Raw genomic sequence first — 19,664 nt, 5'->3', positions numbered from 1 at the left:
AAAGAACAAATAGCAGGTGGCGCTATACAGATAAATTTTCTTGAATAACTCACTGGCTATACTAAATTTTTAATTACCTTATTTTTCGCCCTAGAAGAGGCACTGGCCCATTAGACGCACCTAGGTTTTAGAGGGGGACAATAAAAAAAATATATTTTTCATTAGACCTCAGATCAGCAATCAGACCCCAAATGTTAATCAGACCTCAGCTCACAGCCCCAATCAGATCCCCAATGTTAATAAGATCTCAGATCAGACCTCGGCTCAGACCCTAATGTGAATGACCCCCCCAATCAGACCTCAGATCAGAGCCCCATGCCTCATATCAGCCCCCAGTCATATGTAATCAGCCCCCAGCCTCAGATCACAAAATAAAAAAACACTTAGCTCTTGCGCTCCAGACGCCGCGACTCCTCACCTACATCGCGATCCTCTTCATCCTGCGGTCGGCTATGCTGTGAACCGGCCCGCACAGTGTGAGGTCACAGAGCGCACTCACGCTGTGCGCAGCCACTGCACAGCTGACAGCCGAGGACCAGGAAGCGGTGAGTACAGAGCCTTCACCGCTTCCCGGTCCTCCGGTACTAATAAGCGTTTCCATAATGGTAGCGCTCATTAGTATTCCCCCCCCCCCCCCCATATAAGACGCAGGGGAAAAGAAGTGCGTATTATGGGCCGAAAAATTCGGTACCTGCAATTACAAAAGTATTCAGATTCAAATGGTTTGAAATATGTAGAATGTTTTGTGACTCAACCCCTTTTAAATATATTAATAATGAGATAATTTGATAGTTAACACCATTATAGTCATAGTGATGCCCATGATATGTACCTTTTCATTTTTTACATAATGCATTTTTTACATGTTTTATTAAAGTAGAATCCAGAACGGGGCCCCAGAGGTGAAGGAGAGCACACAGCGCATGCACAGCCACCCCTCCATTCACCTCTATGGACTGCCAAAAGACAGATATTTTTGGAACTGCCATAAAAGTGAATGGAGGGGAGCCCATCCTGGAGATAGGGGCACGTCCCACCTCTGGGACCCGCACTCAATCTGACATTGATGGCGTATCCTAATGATATACCATATGTGTCTAAGATGAGACGACCCCTTTGGGCCCTGCTTCTAAGGCCTCATGCACATGACCGTTGTGTGTTTTGCGGTCCGCAAATTGCAGATCTGCAAAACACGGCGTCCGTGTGCGTTCCGTAATTTGCGGAACAGCATGGACAGCCATTGATATAACTGCCTATTCTTGTCCGCAAAACAGGCAAGAATAGGACAGGTTACTTATTTTTTTGCTACGGAGCGGAGCAGTGGATGCGGACAGCGCACGGAGTGCTGTCTGCATCTTCTGCGGCCCCATTGAAGTGACTGGGTCCACATCCGAGACGTCAAAAACTGTGGCTCGGATGCAGACCAAAATATTGGTTGTCTGTGTGTGAGGCCTAAGACAGCAGCTATGGGGGGGGGGGGGCTTTATTAGGCCCCCCAGCTGCCAAAGCAACCGTTGATTTGTTGCAACGGCCAATGGGGTGGTTTGTTACCCTCTCAAACCCTTGACTTGCAGAAGTGTGCTGCTTGTGGTCACCACCGACCTCTCGCCTATCCATTGACTTTATTGTGTGTATTCAGTAGTTTTCCATGGTCTGCAAGTCTGTGGTGACACCATGGAAGCATGCCCTATTCTAGTCTGTGATTACGGATCCCCCACTCGCATTATAGTCTGAGTCTGTGAAAACTACGGACACCGCATGGATGGAAATGGAACAAGTCTTTGGTCCATGGTTTTTGTGCTCCGTTGGTAGGAGATGCTCTGGAAATGAATGTTCAGCCGTACTGTCCATGGAATATGGAGGACACAACGATGGACATCTTCACCGATGAACCACTGACCACCTTGTCATGGATGTCATCATGGACTCTGACACGTGAAAGAGGCCTTAGAAGTTGTGGTTGCTGTTGAGGGGTTAAAGGGGTTCTCCCATGAAAAATATTCTACATTTTTCAAACCAGCCCCTGGATCTGAAAACTTCTGTAATGGCATGAAATGTAAAAATTTAGGAGGGGACTTATTAAACTGGGATAAAGTAGAACCGGCTTAATTGCCTATAGAAACCAATCGGATTCCACCTTTCATTTTCACGTGTCTTCTTCGCCGTGTCTCTGTTCAACGTAAACAATGGCTTCCTTTGGGGTCTGCACAGTTTAGGTAGCTGTGTAATTTATTGACTCCTTTTTACAGACTGATACATTGTAACAGGGAGCAAGCTCCACGGATTCCTTTAATTCTGCAGGTTTTTCTTCCCCTTTTGAATTGGTAAAAGGGCGTTCTTTGTGGTGGTCGCGGGCATCCTTGGGAACACTTAAGAACCATTTGTGATAAATGACTGCAGGCAGCATTCGTCAAAGCTAATGCACCTCGTATCCGCAATGCTTCGGCTGGATTGGCTCCTGTAATTACTATTTGGACCCGTCCTGGTCTTTCCTTACTTCCGTACCATCTGTATTATTTCCCGTCCTCCCTGCTGAATTCACCAGTTTGTGGATAATTCTTGAAAATCCTGACAGGTCTGTTTTAAACACATCGAGTCTTTCTGGTACGTGGTAGAATTCTATATCCATGGGCTGTCAATCTAAGGGTCGCTTTCTTTGCTATGGTTTTACAATTTTTCTATTATACTATATTATGAATTTTTCAAATGTCCTGCAGCTATGATTTTCGGTTGGCTGTAATTTGCACAGTTGTAATCCAAATTTAATTTAATTTCTATCGTCAGACACCAAAGTCAAGGTTTATGCACGTGACAAAGCTGAGCCCTCATATGGGGAGCCCATATTCTACTTTAGACGCAGCATTTGATGGATAATGCACTTAAAAAAAAAAATCTCTCTGCCTTTTATAAAAAATATGGAGGCACCCAGAAGTACGGTATGAGTAAAACACGGATCTCTGTCCATTAGGTGTTAATTGTGGTGATGGAGTTTAAATATCATAGCAATGACTGAACCATCTGCTAAGGAGCCATCACTACTCTGTATACCGCCACATGGCGCTCTGTGCGGCACTGTATGTTGGAGAGATTTTCCCCAAAATGTGACAGAAATGGAGGTCCTTTAAATGGGTTGTCATTACGACAACGTATCCGCTATCCATGGAACAGTGGATAACTGTCTGATTGGATGCAGGTCTGCTGCTCCATTCAGCTCCATGGGACTGCCGGAGATAAGAGTACAAGCGCACTGGCAGTCCCATAGACTTGAATTGGACAGCAGCACATCAGAGTGACCGTCGAACGGGGGAGTGCCAGCCCCATGCTTGTAATCAGCTTGGGCCCCAGCAGTTGGACCCCACTGATCAGAAACCTGTGGATGTAAACATGACTTTAGATCCCATGCTCTGTTCTAGTAGACCTTATGCGCTAAAAGGTTGTTGTCCGGGCTCCAAAAAACATTAGTGTACACCAGGAAACGGCTTAAAAAACAAAACAAAAAACACATTGGCTGCAGCGGTTACTTGACCTCATATTTTCCCATCTGGCTGACAAAGACAGGAGCTGTGCCGCTGAAACCAGTGGTCCTTTAAAGAACCAGTTCACACAGAATTTCTTGGCGAGTTTCTGCCTCAAAATCGGCTCAAAAAATTCCTAAAAACAGTCTCCCATTCGTTTCAGTGGTAAGCACCTTTTGTGTTTTTTCTTCTTTTTACCCCCATGGAGAAAAGGAGCTGCATGCCCTATATTGGGGCGGAATCTGCACTGAAACCACTGAGATCACTGGACAAACCGATTTCTGTAGAATAATTTCATTTAGCAGGGATTTTTCATTTACATTAGCTCTGCTGATTGAACAAATCGAGGTTTGTGTACATGTTTGAGCCTTTTTTTAGTTGTGTGTTTTTTGTTTTTGTTTTCCCCCCCCCATCAAATCACAAGCTGAAAATGCATTTTTTTTTTTTTCCTGTTGGTGGACACCGTTAACTGCTAAGGTTTAATGTTGTAGTTATGTTGAACAGGAAATGATGTAAAAATATAAAATATATATATATTCCACCTCTCATTCAGTTCCTTTATCTAATAAAATATTTAGAGCGAAAAAGACGTGTCCAAAATTAAACAAATAAATAACTATTATTATTTGCAATTTTGCTCCTTTTTTCCCCAGTTTAAACTGTAATTCTTCCTGGATTTTTATATTTTACTATTTTTAAATAATTCTGTAAAGTTTTTTAACTTTTTCTGATGTCTGCATATTATTGTTAAATTAATTGTGAACCCTTTTTAATTAACAAATGATCAGAATTCAGAGATGTTCTGGTCTTAGATTTTTTTTTTTGTATCTATTCTGAAAAATGAATGATTCAAATTGGTGAAATGTCCAAAGTTTCCAAGCGATCCCTTTAATATTTCAGCTGGCTGATTTATATTAAAATAAGGGCCTCTAGATGGAGCTTCAGCACTTCCAAACATTGCTCGCCACCTCATGTCTCCATCAGGAGGAGGACTGCTGCTGCTTCACACAACCTTTACATGTTGGAGGGGTTTGAAGAGTTTGTTTTGTTGCTTTTTCTTAAATCACATATTCATGTGTCAAATGTTAGATATTCATGTGTCAAATGTTAGATATTCATGTGTCAAATGTTAGATATTCATGTGTCAAATGTTAGATATTCGTACACATAATTTTTATGTTTTTGTTACCTCTCAATTTCACCTAGAATTTAAATTCCTTATTGGGGAAAAGCAGAAATTCCAAATGATTCTCATTAATTTTGTGCCTTTTTTATTCTTAAAATTTTAAGCTATTTGTCTGAATCCTAAAAATACCTTTTAATGTTATTATTGGAAGATATCCTAAAATGTACATTTTTGTCCATGCAGTTTGGTCACGATTACTAGTATTGGCTGCGATATTTGTGCTGCACATTGTTTTACGATATACTGTACATTTTATAGATACTACACGGTATTTGATTTAGCTGTCGGGTATAAAATTGCAGCAGTTTAATGTGTTTCCTAATCATTTAATTGTATTTTATCTCTAAATTAAATGACGTTTCATTTTAAGAAAGCTTTGATTTCTGCAGGTTTTTTTTTTTTTTTTTAGCTTTTCTATTTCTTTTGTAACCAGATCGGACCTAATTAATTTCATGTTCTTGTGCTTAAATTTTCCCCACTTATTGTTAGTAGGAAAATGATCAATAAATGATTATCGATAAATCAAGAGCTATTACACACGCCACTCCTGATCTCTCCCTAGAGTTTTTGTTATCATTGCCAAAGGTACCCATAGATGTAGAGGTTTCCCTCCTACTATATTCCCTGCAGTATTTATTCAATTATTTATTTACTTTTTTGGGGGGGGGTGCATGTGTCTTTGCGAAACAGCTTGTTGAGATACTGAAGAGGCATTTATATTTTTTATGGTTATGGCATGGTTTTTAATTTTAGTAAAAATGCTTACTTGTAGCATGCAAAGAATTCTAATGCCAGAGAGGTTAAAAAATTTAAAAACAGTCTAGAGCATCACAAATTGAATTACAATTAAAAAGGAAAGTGAACAGGCATGCAAATTACAATGTATAAAATTAGATTTATCATGTTTTGTTATTTACCTTTATTATCTCGTTTTAGGGCAAAATTAAAACATTTTTATTTGGTAAAAAATTTGCCACTAGATACACAGTGAAGAGACTGGGAAAATAACATCTTAAATTCAGGAGACTGGAAAACCACGCTGTAAGGTTGAGTTTATACATTAAGGTTTTGGCAGCAGACAGATGAGATCCTGATGCATGTACTTTATTATCAGGAGGGTCATTGTGAGGCGCCCATTTACACGCAGAGATTTTTTTTTTCCTCTGGATGGAAACTGGTTTAAAGGAGAAAATGTATTGATGGTATCGTAATATAGCTCTGCTGTTTCCCATTGCAGTTATTTTTCTGATAGGATTACATCTTTTGTCATAGTAGTGGCCACTGGCCAGAGCATTTCTTGGTAAGCCAGGACACTTTTTTTACATTTTACAGCTCAATGTGATTCAGTTTTTATATTTTTTATATTATTTATATTTTATATTTTGTAAAAAAATTTTGTGTGCACTTTTTAATAGAATTGTTCTCCCAAGTTAATTTATTATATTGGAATATTTGTCTGTGAATTATGATTTAAACATATCTGTGTGTATGTATGTGTGTGTGTGTGTGTGTGTATATATATATATATATATATATATTAAAATTTATTTTATGCACTTATATAGTGCTATATTCCGCAGCGCTCTACAGACATTAGCATCAAGCTGTCCCCATTGGGCTCACAATCTAAGGTCCCTATCAGTATGTCTATGGAGAGTGGGAGAAAACCGGAGAGCCTGGGGGATATATTACTATAAAAATCCTGTTGTAGTTTACAAGTGTCGGAGGTCAGTGCCAGTGAAAGGAGATCTCATTTTTAATTTTTTGGCAATATAGTGACTCCTTTTTGGAACTGTTTCATAAAATAATTATTTCATTTTTATTTTGAATCACAAAACAATGCCGTATGTTGATGTTCTGTACTTTCTTAGCAATAATTTCTATAGCCTATTAAAAACAGTCAAATTTTTGAATGCCAGCTTGTGTGGTCCCAATATCCAGACCCAATAGCAATCCACCGCATAAAAAGTTAGGAATCATGCACTTAAAATAGTGTAGAGCACTTTATTGAAGCTCCAACATGGACATGTGGCATTGCTTTGGGCACACACCATACAGGTCAGTATGAAAATATATGTCTCGAAAGGATCTTGTCATCTAATATACCAACAATGATCTGCATGGCTTGATTAAGGGTCTGTGCCCTGAAACATTCCCACATGTCTGTTGTGAGTGCTTCAGTAGAGTTTTTCACCCGCCATTAAAAATAGTACTCATTGGATGTGCATTGAGAGGTTTATGTCATGGACAAATACAGTCAGATGGGATCTTGCCACAGTGCCAGTATCCACAAGCAATGGGCAGCGGTGCTCTGTTATTTTCTATAGCCCCTCCTTGGAAGTCTAAGCTTACAGATCCCTTTTGACTTGATGTCTCCTTTCAGGAATCCACTTGGAATAAAAAATTTACATTTTGATATCAACATTTGATCCTTAATATTTTGAAATCATTTTTGTACTAAATTTTGTGTTAAACAAAAAAAATTGCAAAAAAAAAAAAACAGCTCAGTGGTCAGCACTGGTGCCTTGCAGAGCTGGGCTCCTAGGTTTGAATCCGACCAAGGACAACATCTGCATGGAGTCTGTATGTTCTCCCTGTGTTTCCGTGGGTTTCCTCCCACACTCCAAAGACATACTGATAGGAAACTTAGATTGTGAGCCCCATTGGGGACAGAATTATGCTAATGTCTGTAAAGCACTGCGCAATATGTTGGTGCTGTATAAAATAAATCACAAAATAAATGGTGCTTAGTTTTGTGGGGGGGGGGGGCGGGGGGTTTTCAAACATTTTTTTTCGAGCTAGATTCTTGTTTTTTACTATTGATATCCCCAAACAATCATCCAGCATTTGTGTTTGTTTTTTTGTTTTTGTTTTTTTAATGTTCCTGATGAAGGTTGGTTTGCAGTGTGCTTACAAGAATTTCAGATTTGCTATTTATGTAGTGGACAGCAGGGCTGCCAACCAGAATTTTCTTTTTTTCTGGACAACTTATCCCAAAATCACAGACCGCCAACATTTAATAATAATCCATGTCTATAACTCAATACACTCATAAGAACTTATTACCAGCATTTATTATGAGCTGTGAAATGATGAAAATTACCACCTAAATCTAGTCAAGTACCACCAGCCTCAAAAAACAAAATCACGAACACATGTATTTTATTTTTTTCACAGGGGCAGGAAAAATGTTGCCTATTTTTACGGACTGTCCAGAAACTTCTGGACAGTTGGCAACCCTGGTGGGCAGATTAAGGCTAGATCTACACGACGACATTTGTTGCGACAAAATGTTGCGCGACAAATGAGAATTTTTGTAATGATGGTCTATAGTGTACATGCTGCGACGCGACAGTCGCAAAAAATCTATTTGAGATCGATAATTTATTTTATTTTTTTCTGCGACTGTCGCGTCATTTGCAGCATGTCGCATTGCGACACCATAGACTATCATAAGAATTGTCGCGCGACATTGGTGTGGCAAATGTTGCAGTGTAGTTGTGCCCTATATGTTGCACGACACATGTCGTCATGTAGACCTAGCCTAAGTCTACACGACGACATTTTGCGCGTCAATTTTTATAATGATAGTCTATGGTGTCGCACTGTGACATGCGACATGCTGAGACGCGACTGTCGCAAAAAATCTATTTGAGATGGATTTTTCTGTGACTTTCGCAGTTGCAGCATGTTGCATTGCGACACCATAGACTACCATTATAAAAATTGTCACGCGACATTGGTGCGACATACTGTCGTGCGATAAGTTTTTGCAGTGCAGTTGTGCTCTATCTTATTGTCGTCGTGTGGCCCTAGCCTAAAAGCGAAGTACTCCACAGTCTGATCAGATATGAATTCAGGGTTTGGGTGTTACATATGGACCCTAAGCTGGTGCTTTATTGTAGACCATGCCAACATTTACTATTATTCAGTATCTATAACCAGTGCATTAAAGGACAGCGAACCCGTGAATATGTAATGAGGAAAATATTGTAGTAATGTAATTTTGGTTTCTGAAACGTTTAGGGAAACTTGTAGAAACAAAGAACCAATAATTGGGATATGGTTTTGAGGATGGAGGGGGTTTATATATCTTGTAGTGAATCCTTTTTTATATTTTTATTTATTTGGAAGCCATCTATTAAACAGAGAGATCTACAACTGTAATACTACTAAACATTCTGAAAGGGACAGTTCCTCAACAAATAGATACATTTTAATTCATTAAAAACATGCAAAATATTTCCTTTTTTTTTTTTTTTTAAGATATCCATACAGAATATAATTTACAAGATATATACAGTTTTGAATGAATAGATTTTTTGTGGAATTTCAGTGCCGTCCATCCTGACTCGTGTACACGCACCCCACTCGTATGGAGCCCTCTTTGCTTTTGTCTTCTGGGAATGAAAGCCATGCATTCCTAAGTCGTCTCTCTGTCTTGTAAAGATTTGCAAGTTGCTAAGTCTTTGGGTGTAAAGAAAATAATATCTACTTTACAATGGGGGAAGATATGATATTCAAGGAGAAGTTTGGAAGAAAGTGAAATTAGGCTGAATGATTGTTCATTCATGTGGGTCTCTCTGGCTTGTTCCCTGATCTCTCGAATTACATTGCCTTAGGTCCTGAGCTTGGTTGGCTATCTCTACATCTTAACGAGGCTCTGGGAATTTCAGCTTCTTTACAAAAGTTTGCTTTGTGTCCCCTCATCTCCCTCCCACCTCTTCTTGTTTGCAGGATGCTACAGCTGCTGACATCAGAAAAGCCTATCGCAAGCTCTCCTTAACGCTGCACCCGGACAAGAATAAAGAAGAAAATGCAGAGACTCAGTTCAGACAAGTAAGTCCATAATGTATCTTGGGGGCACTTATCAACTTTTTTTTTTTTTGTGTTTTATTTTAAAAATATTTTTTTAATACAGTTGCGATGTTGTCACAAATCTAGATCATTTTAAAATAATTTTTCTGTGGCAAGGACACGGTACGATTTCTGATCCTTCACTCTTTTGGTCACCACAAGTAACTGTTGTAAAACTTTTTTTTAAGCAATTATTTTTGAATTCTATTCTAGTTGGTGACGATCTATGAAGTATTAAAAGATGAAGAGCGACGAGCAAGGTAAGGAACTTCTTAATGTATATAATGTGATTTGTTCGTATCGATCGCTGCACGTTTGGCCTAAAATAGTTGCAACAGAGGCGGCTTACTGCAGTTGATGATTAATATTTTTGTATATAATAATCTGTTTACTGGGCATTTTCGTGTATTTTATTGCCCGATTATATGAATTTAGTTTTAACCTGCAAATGCTGTAAATTGGTTCATCACAGTGGATGTATATCAGTAGGTCTAAGGTGATGAGGGAGCTGCCACACGTTCAGGTTTTTAGAAACCAAAATCAGGAATAGATCATAAGAGGAGAAAGGGTATTGGGGACAGATACTACATTATTATTTTTTTATTCCATTCCTGGTTTTGACTGCATCACAAAACTTGTCCTCGTGGCAGCACCCTTAGGTTGGCATTTATTTTTAAGGGGTCATGCACACAAACGTATTTTCCTTCCCTGTCCGTTTCAGGTTTTTTTTATTATTTTTTGCAGACTGTATGCGGAACCATTCATTTCAATAGGTCCACAAAAAAAAAAAAAAGGGAAGTTATTCTGCATGCATTCCGTTTCCATATGTCTGTTCCGCAAAAAAATACGGACAAGGATAGGACTGTTTTATTAGGGGCCAGCTGTTCCGTTCCACAAAATACGGAATACACACGGAGGTCATCTGTATTTTTTTTTGCGGATCCGTTTTTTGCGGACTGCATAATACATAGTCGTGTGCATGAGCCCTAAGGCTTGGTATATTTTAGCTGTATTTAATTTTTTTTATTTTAGATCACTGCCAAATTTATTGTGTGATCATGGACTACCAGATTTTTTCACTCTGTGCCCCAGTCCTGTTACTAAGCATCTATATATACCTGTGCACGTTGTGTGTGTGTGTGTGTGTGCTTTTAATATACAAGAAGCCAGTGTTTGCACTTGCCATAGGCGTGAGATTCAGGCTTAGTACATTGCTGCAGGCACACATGCATGGGCAACAAACCAGATCCTTCATAGACTCTCAGCACTGCCTTAATATCAGCTGTTTGCTAACATTAATTTTCTTATTTACTCATCTCCGACACTTCATTAGACACACTTTTTGGCCATGATGCCTGGCACCAAACCACCGTACAGCCTAAAAGGGAGAACAAGCTGAAGTGTGGGCTCTAAACCCTGCCAAGCCTGACAATCTTTATCTCCACGCTGGCCCAGTCAGTATTACAGCGCTCCTTCTAGACCGAGCGCGTTGACATTTCTCAACCCGATAAAGTGCAATCCATCATTCTGTGCAGAGTATAAAAGGCCTGATGTCATTTAATGGTATCCAAAGTATTTGTCGTAGATCCCATTGTAATTGTAAGAAAAATCCTTCCCCTCTCGGAGTGCTTGGAGTTCCTCTTCACTTAAAGCATTCTATAAGCTCCCCCATTCATCACTTGGCTGTTAGAGACTAGCTTGCGTCACTTGGTAAGTGGCATAGTGTGAGCCTTCTAGATACAAATGATCATCTATAGTACATGTGAAGGCTGCGTAGAAATTTTCTGTATTGCGAAAAAGTTTTTTTTTTTGTGTTTTGCATTCCACGTCTGAGCGATAAAAACACATGGGTTATGCAATTCTCCAAACTAGCGTCCTGGGAAGAATGTGTCTTAGAAGGTATCTGCTGATCTTCACTCCGTCTTTGGCGACCGCCCAGTTTATTTTAGCACACAACTTCAGCCAACCTTTATTGGTTTATTATACAGCACCTTCTCTTTTTTTGGCCCGGTGCCTCGATTTTGCTGGAGGCAAGCGGTAATCCCCCATAAACACTTAATCTTTTGGGCCGTTTTAGTAATTGAGATAAAATAAATAAATATATAAGTAACTGAGCTATTTCTTCTTAACCTTATTGCATAGGGAATAGGCTTTTTGTTGGGGGGGGGAATTGGGGGTTGAACAGGAGAAACAGGGTATCTAGAAAAGGGGAACGATGAACTAGGTCATTGTTAAGGCTGTGGAGATAAAGGCTTATACATTTCTGCATTTGTTTTTTTCCTTTTTTTTTTTTTATTATTATTTTTTAGTTAAACGTAAGTTTTGATGCCTGATTAATTTACGACTGCAGGGCAGAGACCTATCTTGCGTGTCACGAATATGGTAATTCATTTGCAGGAATTTCCAGTCCTCGTTATTGCTACGTTGGCTCAGTCATCATGCTGCTGAACATGGTTATTTTATTTTTACGTCATTTTAACAAGTACCACCGTACGAGTGATGTGCCGGCCGTGCGGTTTGAGGCTGTTTCCTTTATAGCATTGGCATTTGTAGTTTATTAGCCAGCAGTTGGCATTGAGACAAGGTACAATGCCCCAACAGAGAGCGCGAGATTCCGAATGCAAAAAAGCAGATTTCTTTTTAGCACAGCTAATGAAACCTGTCAGGAATAATAGAAAAGGCAATTGAGCGTGCATTTTATTGGTACAGCTCATAGGACCTAGGTATACACTGTGTTTCCGGTCCATTTGGCACAGAGAGTGTTAACATTGTGTTTGCGGTTTCTGATATCGCCACCTTACTGTACTTTTTAAGCACATTTTTTATTTTATTTTTCTTGATTGAAAAGTTTTACAAGATAAGGGGGTGTTGTGTACTGGTCAGTGCATAAGTGCGGTCACGTGTAATGCGTTTTTGTAATCGTCTCCACCACGTGAAATTTGCATAGAAATAGGGAGTAACTTGATGACGACAGCTACCTCCTATCCACAGAATACACTCGGGACCCCAGTAGAGCAAGAGGTGTGACTGTGTCTGATGCTGCAGCTCCGTCCATTCTAGTAGATTTCCACAGATCGTACGTTAATGACCTATCAATATGGGCCACCAACATAAAACCTCCTTTAAAGGAAATTTTGTCATCTGCCAGTTAAAACCTGATATTAACACATCTCCTTTTTTCTAATCAGTTTTTATTTTCTGATTGCAGATTTTTTTTAATTCTATTTTCCGAACATGATTATGGGGGCGGCCATCTTGCCTAGAAAGCATTAAGAGAATGGCTTTATGGCAGCCCAGTGGTCAGGAGGGGACCTCATGGATTTCTATGGGAAAGTTTTCTAGACATGCTCTGTGGCCTGTGCAGAGGTCATTGTACAAGGGAAGAATGGAGAAGCTCTGACAATCACCTATTGTGAATGGAGGATCCTGTCTTATCTATACACAGAGGTGGTATCATTACAGGCAGGATTAGAATGACAGATAAGCAGGTAACTGCAGGAAAGTGATCTGTACAGACCGAGAAGTGGTGTCAATTATTATTCTTAGTGGCCAGTGCGAAAACTGCAGGAACTTTTTTATGTTTTTGTTTAAGTATAGATATTGAAAATTTAAAAATAACATGATCAAAAATTCTTAAAAAATATGTGAAACATAAGAACGTTTTATTGAGAATAATAAGAACGAGATTTAAATAATAGGTCAATTTCTGATGACACATTCCCTTTAGGGTAAGTGCACACGATGCAGATTATGTACAGGTTTTCTGCACAGGTTTTCGGACCATCAAAGCGAATGAGATTTGACAAATCTCATGTAGACTTTGCTTTATTCTTCCGTGCGGAAATTGACCTGCTGTGTGGATTTTTAAATCCGCAGCTTATCAATTGTTTGTGCGATTCCGCACCCTCTTTAGAGTTGTTTTCCCCTTAGACTTTAAAGCGTTTCTTAACATAAGCAAAGTCCGTTCCAAAATCCACACAAAATTACGGTTTTAGTGCACATCTTTTAGTACGGACTTTTGGTGCAGGTTTCTTGTGGATTTTCTGCATACAAAGCAAATGCTAATTGTACATAGAGGAAGAGACAATTGTGCAATTTGTTGCAGGCGTGAAATAACAAACTTCCTATTTCGTAGTTAACCATGTCCGGGCGGTTATGTGTTTCAGGCTCTGAGCGTTATTCACATTTTATGTCTGTGATTAAACCCCGGCCACAGTAAACTGTATGGAGGCAATGTGTTCATCCCCGTATCAGATGTGCAGCTGCAGTGTCACTCATTGTCATTCCTCCACCTATCGTAATATCCGCCTCGTGTTATTAAGGCTACTGATGGCAGCTGGTGGCTCAGATGTAATAAGATATAAGTGTGGGGGGGGGGGGGTAGATCTGGAAAATACGAAAAGATCTTCTGATAGTAAAGTGAGTTAGCATGCCGTTTTATTGAAAAAATGGTACAGATGTAGCAGAGCTGAGTTTATTTGGTTTCGTACGTTGTGTTGTTGCTTTGCGTCATCTGTGACTACACAGAAGTGATACAAGTATCTGCTAGGACAGCGCACAACAGAATTGGCTCTGCTACATCTGTCTTATAATGGTCATGTCATGATGGCAGGTTATTTATTGCACAGAGGGGCATATTCGCCAATTCTGTAGGTGGCCTAACCTTAGACCAGCACATGGGGCTCAGGCTGGATGATAAATCAGGTGCAGGACAGACACCTTTGTCTAACTTTGTACCAAACTGAGGTTTTCTTAATTTCAGACAGAATTTTACACTGTATCTTAGCCCAAAAGACGCATCTCGGACCACGGCCTTTCCCACAAAGGTGAATAGGGCAGTTTTCTAAACACTTTCTTAAAAGAAAAGCTATTTCCCAATAGCAACCAGTCCAAAGACTGTGCTATGATTGGTTGAGACGGACAGTCAATCACAGTTTTTTTTATTCTTTTAGATTGTTAAAAGGGTTATCCTGGAAAAGATGATGATGACTTATCCTCAGGACAGGTCATTATCACATCAGCGCGGATCCGAGTCCCGGCATCCCCTCTGAACAGCTCTTTCAGGGAGCCGCTGCCGAAACCGGAGCTCTGTTGATTGCTGCGGGCTCCCAGCAGATTACCAAGCATAGCGCCGTACATTGTATAGTGGCTGTGCTTGGAATTGCAGCTCAGCCCCATTGACTTGAATGTTCGCTGTAAGGTGACATCACTGGCCTACAAAGAAGCTGCGGCGGTCACGGAGTCCTCCCAGACTCTTGTAATAGCTAATTGGGGGTTGGATAGCTCATCAATATTTTTTTCCGGAAAACCCTTTCCCCTGTGTTTCCGGACAGAATTAATAGATAAAGGCAGCTCGGTGGTTAACACTGGTGCCTTGCAGCACTGGGGTCCTGGGTTCGTATAAGACAAAGGACAACATCTGCATGGAGTTTGTATGTTCTCCCTTTGCTTGCGTGGGTTTCCTCCCGGTTCTCAGGTTTCCTCCCACACTCCAAAGACATACTGATAGGGACCTTAGATGGTGAGCCCCACTGGAGACAGTCCGATGCTAATGTCTGTAAAGCGCTGCAGAATATAGTAGTGCTATATAAATAAGGGTACAGGGGTATGTGCAAATTCCCTGCTAAATAATCGGTAGAAATCCAAGAATTCGGGTTCAGATCTGCACGTTTCTACTGCCAAGGGTCCGCATGGGGAGCAGCCCTGTGCATTGGGGATAACTGGTGTCAGGTTTTCCAAGTGCAATGTGGGTCAAAAAGGGTCACTGCTTGCAGATATTGACGCCAAATACAATCTTCATGGAAAATCCACTGGGTGCTCAAACCCTAAATATCATATTAAAGTGTCCTAACTGCCCCTGTTGTCCATTGCAGCCAATCACAATGCATCAATACGTTTTTCCAGAACAGTGCAGGAAATGAAGCAGAGTGCCGATTGGTTATGGCGAACAAGGCCATGTGTATAGTCAGAGAGTTCAAGCCCTTTGGGTGTCAGAAAATTAGCAGTGGGCACCTATGGAATTTCAAATTACCACCACCCTATGCTCACATTGGACTACATTGCACTGAAAGGGGTTATCCCATGATGAATGTAAAAAATAAATGAATATTGGATATAATATGGTACATGGCAATCTCTTTTTAACAAACTTAGGACCAGCCCTGTACCTCACATGGATCCAGAGACCCCATCCCCATCAATTACTCAGCTGGCAACTTAGAGGGTGTGTCCTGTCTGCTGCAGCTGGTGGCAGTTCAAGGATGGAACTGAGCGTGTGCGTCCATCTCTCTGAGCTGGACAGAGAAATTAGAAAAAGTACAAATAGCAGGTGGCGCTATACAGATACTTTTTTATTAAATGGCTCACTTTCTGTGCTAAGTTTTCAATTGCATGCAATTCCAAAAGAAAAATTTTGGAAATTTTTCACGGGACAACCTCTAAAAAAAAAAATAATGTGTGTGTTCCTGGACATGGTCACTGCAACCAGCAAGAAACTCTCCATTGGTGGATCAGAAGCAATGTTGCTATTACAAAGTCCATTTTCATATTGTATTTTTAATTTTTTAATAAATAAAATAAAAAGTGCAGCAGTATTTATGAAGCTGGGTTGAGCATGCGGTGCCAGAGTTTTTGACCACCCCTGTTGGCTGGGATCTAGCGGCAGCCTCCTTTTACATTCTTGTGTAGTGAAAGGCTTCTGTATAGCGGTGCAGTGTATTCCAGCTCTGTGCAGAGGGCTCATTAGACTTGCTTTACACTGAATGCGCACACTAGCTGCTGCACCACCCCCCCCCCCACTCCACATGTTCGTTAACAATGCAAAGAATCCTGCCTTGCTTCTTTTCTGGGTATGTGAGTCACATTGTTGATCCCTGTGTAAAGGGGGGGGGGGGGGAGGAAATAACGCTGTTCATCCCAGCATCAATGTGCATGCCATATCCTTAACATACAAACACCTTCTACTGGAAAGATTCTTCCCCCGATCCTGCAAAGGGCCTTTTACATGGGACATTCGTTCAGCTGATCATGTAAACACTTGACCCATCAGCCGACAAACAAACAAGCAAATGCTGGTCTGACAGCCGATGGGATCTTTCATGCAAGCATCCAAATGCTTTCCAGTCGGCAGCACATCTGCCAATGTAAAAGGGGAATGTGCTGTAAGATAGTGCGGCCATTGGCGGGTAGGGTCGTGACCATGTTCCGCAGCTGGACTGCATGCTCTTGACCTAATGAGCATTCACTAGAATAATGATATTGATAATATACGGTAATTTGTCCTTTTATGCAAAATAAAATGTTGTAACACATAAACTACCCTAAAATTATGCTGATCAGGCTATTAGATTTTCAGATTAGCCATAAGAATCAGGCTGATGCCACTACACATCTCCCACAAGCTTAGTGAATTATTATTCTTCACAATCCAATGAAAACTCTGATATGTCCAATAAAAAAAAAAAATCCAACACCCGATCTGAATACTTTTGTAGTTGCATGTAATTCAAAATTTAGTTTAGCTACTGAGTTATTCCATAAAATGAATCTGTATAGTGCCATCTTCTTGTTTTTCCTTATTTCTTTGACCTGCTCACCGAGATGGCCGCACATACATAGTAACATAGTACATAAGGCCGAAAAAAGACATCTGTCCATCCAGTTCGGCCTGTCATCCTGCAAGTTGATCCAGAGGAAGGCAAAAAAAAACCTGTGAGATAGAAGCCAATTTTCCTCACTTTAGGGGAGTAAAAATTCCTTCCCGACTCCAATCAGGACAATCAGAATAAATCCCTGGATCACCGACCCCTCTCTAGTAAGCTTATAGCCTGTAATATTATTACACTCCAGAAATACCTCCAGGCCCCTCCTGAATTCCTTTATTGTACTCCCCATCACCACCTCCTCAGGCAGAGAGTTCCATAGTCTCACTGCTCTTACCGTAAAGAATCCTCTTCTATGTTTGTGTACAAACCTTCTTTCCTCCAGACGCAGAGGATGTCCCCTCGTCACAGTCACCGTTCCTGGGAATGAATAGATGATGGGATAGATCTCTGTACTGACCCCTGATATAGTTATACATATTAATTAGATCTCCTCAGTCGTCTTTTTTCTAAAGTGAATAACCCTAATTTTGATAATCTTTCAGGGTACTGTAGTTGCCCCATTCCAGTTATTACTTTAGTTGCCCTCCTCTGGACCCTCTCCAGCTCTGCTATGTCTGCCTTGTTTACAGGAGCCCAAAACTGTACACAGTACTCAATGTGTGGTCTGACTAGGGATTAGTAAAGTGGTAGGACTATGACACATGCTCAGTTTCATACTTCAACTGCTTCCTGAGCTGTGATAGGGAGAGCATGGACACGCCCCCCTGGGCTGTGATGGGGAGAGCATGGGCACGCCCCCCTGGGCTGTGATGGGGAGAGCATGGGCACGCCCCCCTGGGCTGTGATGGGGAGAGCATGGGCACGCCCCCCTGGGCTGTGATGGGGAGAGCATGGGCACGCCCCCCTGGGCTGTGATGGGGAGAGCATGGGCACGCCCCCCTGGGCTGTGATGGGGAGAGCATGGGCACGCCCCCCTGGGCTGTGATGGGGAGAGCATGGGCACGCCCCCCTGGGCTGTGATGGGGAGAGCATGGGCACGCCCCCCGAGCTGCCAGTTTGATATAAATCTAGCAGAGCAATGAATGTGGAGATCTCTGGATACATGTGAGGTACAGGGCTGGTCCTATCTTTGTTAGAAAGAGGTTGTCTTGTTCTGTATGATGTCTGATTTTCTTTTTTTAATTAGTCATGGGATACCCCCTTTAAAAAAGGACCTTTCATCGGTCCAAACATTGTGAACTAAGTATCCTGACATATACAGCGGTGCCCAGGGATCTCACTGCACTTACTATTTATCCCTGGGCGCCGCTCCGTTCTCCCATTATGTCCTCCTGTATGTTCGGGGACTTGGTTATAGTAGGCGGAGTCTGCCCTTCTGCTGGGCGTCTCCTCCTCCTAGGCTGTAGCACTGCCCAATCGCAGCGCAGAGCTCACAGCCTGGGAGGTTTTTTCCGATCTTTAGACCGATGAAAGGTCCTCTTTAAATATCTGATATTTTAGGCATCCATATCATTGCGCCAGGCATTAACTAAAAACGTTGTGAACTATTTTATGAAGATTTATTGTTGTGGTGTCACTTTTATTGATCATTTGTCATATTACTTGCTTTTATACTTTAGAATCTGAATATATAGATCACACAATTTTTTTTTTTATTTAAATTTTTATGTTTTGCTACAAAATAGGGAATTTTGTGCTCCATTTTGCTTTGTATTTTAACAACCCCATTAAAGTTTGTTGGGGAAAACCAGAATACATCATCTCCGGAGCCACACAAGCAACTGACATAATACGGATTTTAAAAGCCGCACAGCGGGTTAATTTCCACATGTGCAAAATACCCAACATGTACGTGAGATTTGGCGAATCGCATTCACTTTGCTGCGTGCGGAATATAGAACATGGTGCGTTTTTCACGCAATGCAGAACTGGTGCATGAAAAGAAGAAACACGCTTATGTACACAGATCCATTGACATGACTGGGTCAGGATTCAGTGCGGTTGCTATGCGTTCATGTCACGCATTGCACCCGCACGTAAAACTCGCTCGTGTGAAAGGGGCCTTAGTGTTCTGGTCCTCTGGGGACAAGCTGAAACCCCGCTGTGCCCCATCCATCACTTCAAAATACTCCGACAACCCCCTGTAATATTTCATACCGTTACTGCGTTCCTCATACATACGTACATTTATATCATCCTTTGCATGTTTTACCTGTACTGCATTTTGTACATTACTTGGCTATATATATATATTTTTTTTTTTTTTAGCCTCTATTCCAAAAGTGGGTTTTAATGGAAGCTATCTTCTTTTAAAATGGACAGTTGTGCGAAGCCATGATGTTCATTGATAGTAAAATCAATGGGGAATTGATTGTTCGGATTAATCCTCAGACGCTTGCTCCGAGCAGCAGACATCTTTGAGCAAAGTGCTCTCTTAAGCATTTATTGCATTAAATGTATGCCACATTAACCCCCGCGTGGCCAAAAACCAGATAAAAGCGT

At 40.9% G+C, this 19,664-nt stretch overlaps 1 protein-coding gene across 1 annotated transcript in view; it reads left to right on the top strand.

The window, feature by feature from the left end:
* DNAJC1 (DnaJ heat shock protein family (Hsp40) member C1) overlaps positions 1–19,664 on the top strand; it is a 121,185-nt gene that overhangs the window by 19,813 nt on the left and 81,708 nt on the right. Inside the window, exons 2-3 of the mRNA XM_044295096.1 lie at positions 9,439–9,540; positions 9,772–9,818. Coding sequence (XP_044151031.1) covers positions 9,439–9,540; positions 9,772–9,818 — 149 coding nt within the window. The remainder of the gene's footprint in view (positions 1–9,438; positions 9,541–9,771; positions 9,819–19,664) is intronic.

Source organism: Bufo gargarizans, chromosome 5 (assembly GCF_014858855.1).
Source record: "Bufo gargarizans isolate SCDJY-AF-19 chromosome 5, ASM1485885v1, whole genome shotgun sequence".
NCBI lineage: Eukaryota > Metazoa > Chordata > Amphibia > Anura > Bufonidae > Bufo > Bufo gargarizans.
The sequence above is the reverse complement of the archived record's forward strand: the minus strand, read 5'-3'. Positions and strand labels throughout refer to the sequence as shown.